The sequence below is a fragment of the Notolepis coatsorum genome (assembly GCF_963971535.1).
Source record: "Notolepis coatsorum genome assembly, contig: SCAFFOLD_2445, whole genome shotgun sequence".
Lineage (NCBI taxonomy): Eukaryota > Metazoa > Chordata > Actinopteri > Aulopiformes > Paralepididae > Notolepis > Notolepis coatsorum.
Window position 1 is genome coordinate 15,001 of NW_028171846.1, and position 10,408 is coordinate 25,408.

At 45.9% G+C, this 10,408-nt stretch overlaps 1 protein-coding gene across 1 annotated transcript in view; it reads left to right on the forward strand.

Annotated features, from left to right (window-relative positions):
• Positions 1-10,097, forward strand: part of LOC311248168 (collagen alpha-1(XI) chain-like) — a gene marked incomplete at both ends in the record, with an annotated part of 23,605 nt that extends 13,508 nt beyond the window's left edge. Inside the window, 3 exons of the mRNA XM_084339104.1 lie at positions 6,614-6,739; positions 9,432-9,536; positions 9,975-10,097. Of these exons, the coding sequence (XP_084195230.1) occupies positions 6,614-6,739; positions 9,432-9,536; positions 9,975-10,097 (354 nt within the window). The remainder of the gene's footprint in view (positions 1-6,613; positions 6,740-9,431; positions 9,537-9,974) is intronic.
• Positions 10,098-10,408: the final 311 nt, after the last annotated feature.

Below are 10,408 nucleotides of genomic sequence, written 5' to 3' on the forward strand. Positions count from 1 at the left end.
TCAGATCCCAGTCAGCAGCACGTTCCCTCTTCAGATCCCAGTCAGCAGCACGTTCCCTCTTCAGATCCCAGTCAGCAGCACGTTCCCTCTTCAGATCCCAGTCAGCAGCACGTTCCCTCTTCAGATCCCAGTCAGCAGCACGTTCCCTCTTCAGATCCCAGTCAGCAGCACGTTCCCTCTTCAGATCCCAGTCAGCACGATGTTCCCTCTTCAGATCCCAGTCAGCAGCACGTTCCCTCTTCAGATCCCAGTCAGCAGCACGTTCCCACTTCAGATCCCAGTCAGCAGCACGTTCCCTCTTCAGATCCCAGTCAGCAGCACGTTCCCTCTTCAGATCCCAGTCAGCAGCACGTTCCCTCTTCAGATCCCAGTCAGCAGCACGTTCCCTCTTCAGATCCCAGTCAGCAGCACGTTCCCTCTTCAGATCCCAGTCAGCAGCACGTTCCCTCTTCAGATCCCAGTCAGCAGCACGTTCCCTCTTCAGATCCCAGTCAGCAGCACGTTCCCTCTTCAGATCCCAGTCAGCAGCACCTTCCCTCTTCAGATCCCAGTCAGCAGCACGTTCCCTCTTCAGATCCCAGTCAGCACGTTCCCTCTTCAGATCCCAGTCAGCACGTTCCCTCTTCAGATCCCAGTCAGCACGTTCCCTCTTCAGATCCCAGTCAGCACGTTCCCTCTTCAGATCCCTTCCGCTGAGGGGATACATGAGTGATACATGGGGGCAGCGGTGGCCTAAAGGTTAGAGAAGCGGGTTTGTGACCGGAAGGTCGCCGGTTCGATCCCCCGGACCGGCAGAAAAAATCTGGGCTGGGGAAGTGAATGAATAACTCTCTCCCATTCCCTTAACACCAACCGCTGAAGTGCCCTTGAGCAAGGCACTAAACCCCCAACTGCTCCAGTGGAGTTGCTCAGTGGCCAACGGTGTCAGACTGTGGTTGTACTGGGCAGCTCCCAGGTGTGAATGGAACTGTGTGAATGTTCAAGTTTCAAGTTTCTTTAATAGTTGTCATACAGAAGTACAGAATACTTTCATACAAAATGCTTCTTACTGTTACGCTCCAGAGACTGTGCTAGACAAGATAGTATCAAATAACATAATATAGCATGTAATTTAGAAGAAGAAAATGAGGTCACAGTGTTCGGTATAGACATATGTACAATGTTCTGAGTTACCATATAATATACAATACTATGCAGTGTACTAATGTACAGTACTATCTAGTGCAAAGCAGAAATGGGATGAGGTACAATTTAGGTACAATTTACAGTAAGGTGTACGAGTTGTAGTGCAATCCTTCATCAATAAATATAAAGTGTGGGGAGTGGGTGCTACAGTGTGTTTGTTTAAAGTGGGTGTGTGCTATAAAGTGTGTGGAGTGGGTGCTACAGTGTGTTTGTTTAAAGTGAGTGTGTGCGTGTGGATGTGTGTGCTATGTGCGTTTGGTGGTTGTTGTTGTGTAGTGTTCATTCATTGTTCGTTTAGCAGCCTGATGGCCTGGGGATAGAAGCTTCTTCTGAGTCTTTCTGTGCTCGCCTTGAGACTCCGGTATCGCTTGCCTGACCGCAGCAGTTCAAAGAGGCAGTTGTTCGGGTGACTGGAGTCTTTAATGATTCTCTTAGCCTTGCCCTTGCAACGCTTGTTGTAAATGTTCTGGAGGGTGGGGAGCCCCCCTCCAATTGTGCGTTCGGCTGAACGTGTCACTCTTTGTAGTCTGCTTCGGTCTTGTGCAGTGCTATTCCCAAACCAGGAGGTGATGTTGCCAGTCAAGATGCTCTCTATTGTACATGAGTAGAAGTTCTTAAGGATCTTCTGACTGACTTGGAACTTCCTTAGGCGCCTGAGGAAGTAGAGGCGTTGTCGTGCCTTCTTCACAACACTGTCAATGTGTGTGGTCCATGTCAAGTCCTCGGATATGTAGGCTCCGAGGTACTTAAAGCTGTTGACTCTCTCAACCGGTGCCCCGTCGATGCTGAGGGGGCTGTAGTCCTTGACCCCCGACCTCCTGAAGTCCACAATCATCTCCTTTGTTTTGCTGACGTTCAGGGAGAGGCTGTTTTCCTGGCACCATCCCGCCAGGACCTTGACCTCTTCCAGGTAGGCCCTCTCGTCGTTGGCAGAGATCAGGCCCACCACCACTGTGTCGTCAGCAAATTTGATGATTGTATTGCTACTCCGCTGAGCCACACAGTCGTGTGTGTACAGGGAGTAGAGGAGGGGACTCAGAACACAGCCCTGGGGGGCCCCTATGTTGAGGGTGATGGATGAGGAGGTGCAGTTGCCTGCTCTCACCACCTGGGGTCTGCCAGTCAGGAAGTCCAAGACCCACTGGCAGAGGTCATAGTTCAAGCCCAGGTCCCTGAGCTTGGCTATGAGTATGGAGGGGACTATGGTATTGAATGCCGAGCTGTAGTCGATGAATAGCATTCTCACATAGTTCCCCTGCTTCTTGTCCAGGTGTGATGCTGCTGTGTGCAGCACATGGGCTATGGCGTCCTCCGTGGACCTGTTGGGGCGGTATGCAAATTGCAGGGGGTCCATGTTGATGGGGAGGGAGGGCGAAGCAGGGCGTTCCTGAAAAAGAGCATCTGTGCACAGCGAACCTATACCCGGGGTAAATAAAGGTTAAACAAAAAAAGATAATAATAATAATTACTTGTTCCTGATGTACAACGATGCTTCTGGTTCTCTGTGAGGATATAAGGGTGAAGGAACATCACTAGTTGAAATCAAATGACCCTTAGATCTAATTATATCCTCAGAAACGACAATATCAGGGATATTACGGTATGTCCTTTGTGTGAACGCCATAACTCCAATCGTTTGTATTACAACCTTCTCAAATGCTGTGAACATTCATGACCCCTAGAGGAAGAACCCTATTGATTTTGATGACCCCATGACCTTTCTCATTTCTCATCTGGGCACTTTGTCTGTAGGTGTCATCATGGTTGTCACAGAGGAATTGTCACAGAGCTGTCGAACGCAGGGCTGAAGATATCTATATCATATCCATAATCATTCCTATATGTTTTTTATGTCTCTTTCACATACATCTAGAGTATTTCTGAATATATCTTATGTCTGGAATGTCCAATAGTGAACACCTTCTCACACAAGAGGTTAAAGGTCTGTTAGTTTACTGTTAATTGTCTCCTGATTATAATATCAGATATCAATGTAGTATTCCTTTCGTATATCAAATAAGACATCCTCGATGGAAAACCATCGTTACAATCTCAGTCTGTGTCTCGTCTGCCCCAGCTGTTTGTAATCCCCCCAGCTGTCTTCTGTTAGTCCTGGTTTCCTTATTGAATGAAATTCAAGTTTCATCCCCGTCGTCAGTCGTCGTCCGGTCATTGTCTCAATGTTACTCTGGGTCTCTGTTCTCTGCGTGCCGGAACTGACCTCATTAAATATCCTGGGTACCGTTCACATTTGAACCGGTACCGAGGGCTGGGCGATATGGCAAAAAAATGTATCACGATATATCACGATAACATTTTTCATATCGTTCGATATAGATAATTATCGATATTTCTATTAGTATAAAAAAAAATATTTTTTAAAGATTATTACAACAAATGTATGTTTATTTTGCAGCAATTCTTTGTCGTTGCCGCCATCTTTAGTGTTACATCCCCTCACACTCCAGTTCTCAGGCTGCAGCTGGTTTGAAAGTGAAAGTAAACAGGCTTCTCTGCTGGCTGTGGCTCCAGGGGAGTTGAACAGTTCTGGCTCTGCTAGTTTCTTTTCTATCTTTTGGAGCTTTTTTGGTGGACAAACCAACTGGAGACTAGCTCTGCTAGCACACATAGCCTACTGTTTACAGACCGTTTCAAACTGTATTTTAAATTAGAAAGCAAACAAAATAAATGGACAAGAGAAAAAGAAATCTCAATTTGATCAGTATTGTCATTTGGACAAGCAAAGCCATTACTTTAAGTTGCAGGCAAGAAAGACAGGTCTGTCCACTGTCTCTGGTTTTAAAGCTGCCCTGTTGCAGGTCATATATATACATTTTTTATTATCGATATAATTTGTATTATTGATTATTAAAATATATCGTGATAATTATCGTTATCGTTTTATCGCCCAGCCCTACCGGTACCCAACGGTACCTTATTTCGGCACTTTAGTCTCTAGAAATGTAATCTACCTACCTCAGTTGTAAAAAATGTGTCCAAACTTCAAATGATTTATTATCATTATTATTTATTTAGAACAATTTGTTAAATATATAATATATAATATTGCAGCGATCAATCTGCATCTAGCTTTGTAAAGTGTAACCACACTTGCGACCGTTTTCGGCTTGCCATTGCCCCGACTGCTTTGTTGTTGAATCAAGTCAAATCCTAGGTAAGTGTGTATTGTGCGTGTGAACGTTGACGTGAACGTGTGGCACACTTCATAGGTTTCGTGGTAAACAAAACATTGACGTCATCGGACAATATATATATTTTCTTTGCATTACCGAAATGTGGCACCGGTGGATCTCACGTGAATCGGTACTCGGTGGTACCGACGTGATTCGGTCGGTACCCTTAAAAGTACCGGATTCGGTACCCATCCCTAGTCCTCTTGGGTATTGTCCGTAGACGCGGTGGCTGGCAATATTTTGTTTGATTTCTGCGATAATGGGTAACCAGGTCGTGTGGCTCAGTTTTGTGTACCCATGAGATGTCCTCAAAATCATATCAAAGCTCTGTTAAAGTGGTAATCAGCAAGTTCCTCTTTTTATTTTGTCTGTCTGTGAGGGTACACTACACTTATTCACTTTCCATCTTGAAAAGTCCCACTAATTTCTGAGTGCATCTTCTATTCATTCCAAACAAACTGCTGTTGCTGCTGGTGATGTAAAACACATCACTTCCTGTTGCTGCTGGTGATGTAAAACACATCACTTCCTGTTGCTGCTGGTGATGTAAAACACATCACTTCCTGTGTGGCAGATTATTTTCCCGGGAATGTCCTACCACTACTACTACTACTACTACTGTCTCGAACAGCAAATGTAGCAAATGCAAAAGTGTTCAGTTCACTATTGTCTGATATCAATCGGTGACAGAGAGTAGTAAAACAAACATGTATTCATATGAAAATGTTCCAAGATTATTACTTTAATATTTGAATCCTATATACGTACAGTAACCTTCGCTCCGCCAACACAAACCGCCTCCTTCCCCCCAGGACCAAGCTCCGCACCATGGGGGCGACCGGGCCTTCTGCTCGGCTGCTCCTCGCCTGTGGAACACCCTCCCTGACTACCTGAGAGCACCACAGACCACTGCTTCCTTTAACACATTCGGGGCCATTGGGATGCGTCTAATAAATCTCTAGAGGACCGGCAAATGTAAACAGACGTGGGGCTGTTTGTAGAGCTAAATCTATACTTTATTTTTATAGTATTGCTATCTGTCCATTCTCATTGTCAATTGGGACCATAAACCGTCCCTTCAAAATGTATTAAAGAAAAAAAAATTTCATCAATACGTTCTCATTTTATAGCGCCGTGAATATAAGCGTTATACGGCATTTGGTCTAGTATATTTCCTGGGAGGCGAGATAAAGGGCTAACTACTAACGTTATATCCAATGGCATTTCCGTTATACAGATGCTACAGTTAAAACTCAAACTGCATATGATCGGCACGATCCTCAAGCATGTATGCATGAAAGGGGGGGGCGGGGGACGTCGTTTCTTATTATTGATTACCAATAACCGTGTTCATCTAAGTAGCCACATAGGCCGATCGTATCGTATCGTATAACATAACAAGGCTCGATCGGCCTGTAATTTACGTGAAAAAGATCTTACCATGAGCCGGTTGGATCCCCCCGAGCATTTCCCCGTTATCGATCGCCATCTGGTAGATCAATATGTCCATTGGCTGATGATAAATCCCCTTATTGCATAGTGAAATCCGCAATTCAAAACGTATCCCGTGCAACAGACAATAGCTATTGCTTCAGATGAGTAGAAAACGACATTAGAGATAAAAAAAAAAAAAGACAACTTCTGCCACAGGGAACACTCTATTATCGCGATAGCGCCCCTAAGAGGATCTGGCCGGTATTGCACTTTCTCGAATTCAAAGAGTAGGGTACATCTGCAGTGCCACTCGGCGACCTTGAATAGGTTATTAAAATGGAATAAAAGCCAAAACAACTTGCCACGGATATATCCGTGCTTCTGTCCACAACGGGTGGAATCGAAACACGGAGTCTCCGTGGTCGGGCGCCATTGTGTTAAAAGAGGACTTAAAACATACCTCTTCACGAAAGCCTTCTCTTAGTTTTAACCTTTTTATACATGCCTTGTATGTTTTATCCCTTTAAAAAAAATATGGTTTTATGCCTTTTTTTTATTGCCTATGTTTTTAAAGTCTATGTTTTTACCCTGTAGCACTCTGAGATTTGGTTTCCAAATGTAGAGTGCACTATAAATCGAATTATTATTATTATTATTATTATTATTATTATTATTATTATTATTATTATTATTATTATTATTATTATTATTATTATTATTATTATTATTATATATGTGTGATGAATGATGATCTGTGAATTCTAACTAAAGTATTTAAAATGTGTGTGTTTGATACACAGGGAGACATCCAGCAGCTGTTGATCGCTGACGACCCCAGAGCGGCAGAGACCTACTGTCAGGACTACATCCCCGACTGCCACGCCCCCCTGCCCTACGACAACATCCTGAGACCCGACCCAGTGGAGGTGAGTCACATGGCCACGCCCCCCTGAGACCCGACCCAGTGGAGGTGAGTCACATAGCCACGCCCCCCTGCCCTACGACAACATCCTGAGACCCGACCCAGTGGAGGTGAGTCACATGGCCACGCCCCCCTGAGACCCGACCCAGTGGAGGTGAGTCACGTGGCCACGCCCCCCTGCCCTACGACAACATCCTGAGACCCGACCCAGTGGAGGTGAGTCATGTAGCCACGCCCCCCTGCCCTACGACAACATCCTGAGACCACCTGACCCAATGGAGGTGAGTCACATAGCCACGCCCCCCTGCCCTACGACAACACCCTGAGACCACCTGACCCAGACACATAGCCACGCCCCCCTGCCCTACGACAACACCCTGAGACCACCTGACCCAGACACATAGCCACGCCCCCCTGCCCTACGACAACATCCTGAGACCACCTGACCCAGACACATAGCCACGCCCCCTGCCCTACGATAACATCCTGAGACCACCTGACCCAGACACATAGCCACGCCCCCCTGCCCTACGACAACATCCTGAGACCACCTGACCCAGACACATAGCCACGCCCCCCTGCCCTACGACAACACCCTGAGACCACCTGACCCAGTGGAGGTGAGTCACACAGACACATACAGTGGCCAATCTCTGACATTATTGTCGGAGCTTTGACGAGTCATGTGTTTTGTTTAGGAATTTGATTTGAAAACAGCATTATTGTGGGTTGCTGAAGCGAGGCGCCTGTGTTTCCTGCCTGGATGAAGGCTGCCACAAGCCTGACCAGGCCGCCTATATTCGAATACCAACAGTTTTGTGCGTTTTGCTAATCTGATTGGCCGCTGGCGTTTCTGGTCATGTGACATGTGCACCAATCGTGTGACGGCAAGTTCTTTCGACGGTTAAGCTTAGGCGCTCTTTCGAAGTTGGTTAAGGTTAGAGTTTGTCTTAGAGCATGGCGATAGAACACCAGCCCTGATTCCAAACTCTAACCTTAACCAACTTCGAAAGAGTCGCCTAAGCTTAACCAGTGATAAACTAGGCGCTAGGTAGTTTGCAGGCTGTTCGACGCGGAAATGGGCAAAGACACAGCTCGTCACGCGATTGGGCGCACATGTCACATGACCAGAAACGTCAGTGGCCAATCAGAGTCGCAAAACGCACAAAACAGTTGCTATTCGAATAGACGCGACCAGGCCCAGCTGGGGCTAATACAACAAGCTAGCTGGAACCCTCTAAACCAGTCCCCAAACATCCTGAGCATCCCTTATATCCTGTTTAAAATGGCCACTGTGGTGATGGCAGGTTCTGATTTGCATCACAAAGAGACACCGTGTAATAATACGCTAGAGGAGCAGAGTCAGATGTGTCCGTCAGGAGGGGAGGGGGGGGGGGGGGGGGGCGGTCTGTCCCTCCAGGGCCTGGTCTTCAGTGTCGTCTCTCCGCTCCGTCTCCGTCTCCGTCTCCCTTCCTTCCAGCTGAGAAAACACTAAGGCGACTGAACTGCCCCGAAGAAACAACAACACAGTGTAATTCTTCCAAGCCGTACAGTACGCACCCAGCTGTTAACCAGACGATTGAAGGAAAGCGATGGATGTTGATATGACGCGACGACCTCTCGTAAAAGCGGGTCATTCTGTACTGTACATCCCATGGTGCCACGTGTATAGCATCGCTTCCACTCATGTCGTGTTAATACCACATGTGATAAATCCAGTTGTCACTTCAAAGATCTGAGAGAGAGAGAGAGAGAGAGAGCGGTCAGAGAGAGAAAACACTATCTGGGTGATTTAAGAGAGGGTTTTAGAAGGCAGACGTGATGAAGGGGGTGATGACGGGTCAGATATCGCCGCTGATGAAAGGATCCTTCGGAAAGTATCCAGTCCCCTTAGCTTTTTTCCACATTTTGTTATTGTTTTATAGACTGATTTATTTGACGGAGCAAAGATGGTGTGGTATCATATGAAAGTGGAGTCTGGGAGGAATCCGGACATACCGGCCGTGTCATGCTACATTAGCTTGCCGGATTCAGTGTTCAAGTCGTGCTCCAAGGTTAAGATACATTTTGACAGGAAAAACATGGGCATTTTTTAAACCACACGTTATTTTTTTTTATACTTTTATACTATAAATATCTGCCATGTGGTGATTATTTGAGGTCAGTGAAGATACCAAACTGCTTCTGCCCCAGGTTACTTTGAACCCTTTCACTACCACCATACAGAAGGTTAACCCTTTCACTACCACACTACAGAAGGTTAACCCTTTCACTACCACACTACATACGGTTAACCTTTTCACTACCACACTACAGACGGTTAACCCTTTCACTGCCACACCACAGAAGGTTAACCTTTTCACTACCACACTACAGAAGGTTAACCCTTTCACTACCACACTACAGAAGGTTAACCCTTTCACTACCACACTACAGAAGGTTAACCCTTTCACTACCACACTACAGAAGGTTAACCTTTCACTACCACACTACAGACGGTTAACCCTTTCACTACCACACTACAGAAGGTTAACCCGTTCACTGCCACACTACAGAAGGTTAACCCTTTCACTACATCTTACTGTAGATGCCATCTGTCAATTACTATTACTATTACTACCGCAAGACACTGAGTGATGATCTGTCTCTTTTTATTTGTCTCGTGCCAACTGTTGCCATGGCTTCACGCTAAACAGGAGAAATCACCTAGGAAACGGTTGGAGTTTGAAGAGTTCGACTACAGCTATGACGACGTCTCCGTTTCTACTGTTACTATTGGTCCTAACGTCACCGAGTATGAGGTGAGGGCTCATCTGTCTGTCATGTATCTTTTTCTGTGTAACACAAACACTACCAGTCAAACTGTTACTTCTCTCTTCTTAGATTTCATCAGCGTATTGAAACGTTTCAACTCTCTCTCTCCCTCCCTCTCTCTCTCTCTCTCTCTCCCTCCCTCTCTCTCACTCTCTCCTCTCTCTCTCTCTCTCTCTCTCTCTCTCTCTCTCTCTCTCTCACTCTCTCTTCTCTCTCTCTCTCTCTCTCTCTCTCTCTCTCTCTCTCTCACTCTCTCTCTCTCTCTCTCCTTCTCTCTCCCTCCATCTCTCCCTCCCTCCCTCTCTCTCTCTCTCTCTCTCTCTCTCCTCTCTCTCTCTCTCTCTCTCTCTCTCTCTCTCTCTCTCTCTCTCTCTCTCTCTCTCTCTCTCTCTCTCTCTCTCTCTCTCTCTCTTTCTGTCTCTCAGATTGTGGAGTATGAGGACTATTACAACACGTCAGACTACCAGGTGAAGGAGTATGAATATGAGGAGTATGAGGAGCGCTACGGCCCGGCAGAGAGGGAGAGAGAGGACACCTGGAACGGACAGGTACTATATACTGTGTACTGAGAACATGTACTGTATACATTTACATTTAGTCATTTAGCTGACGCTTTATCCAAAGCGACTTACAAGTTCTGTACGACAAGTCATCAGGAAGGGCACAACTCTATCAGCTGAGTAACAATGTCATCAAAGTGTTGAGTGCTACAGTGTAGGTTAGTTTATTAGGACAAGTGCATGACAGTAAGGTTAGTTAGGGTTAGATTTTTTATTAAAGATTTTTTCCAGATAATGGTTGAAGAAGAGTGTCTTTACCTATATACCTGTATACTAGAACAGACAGGTACTATATACTG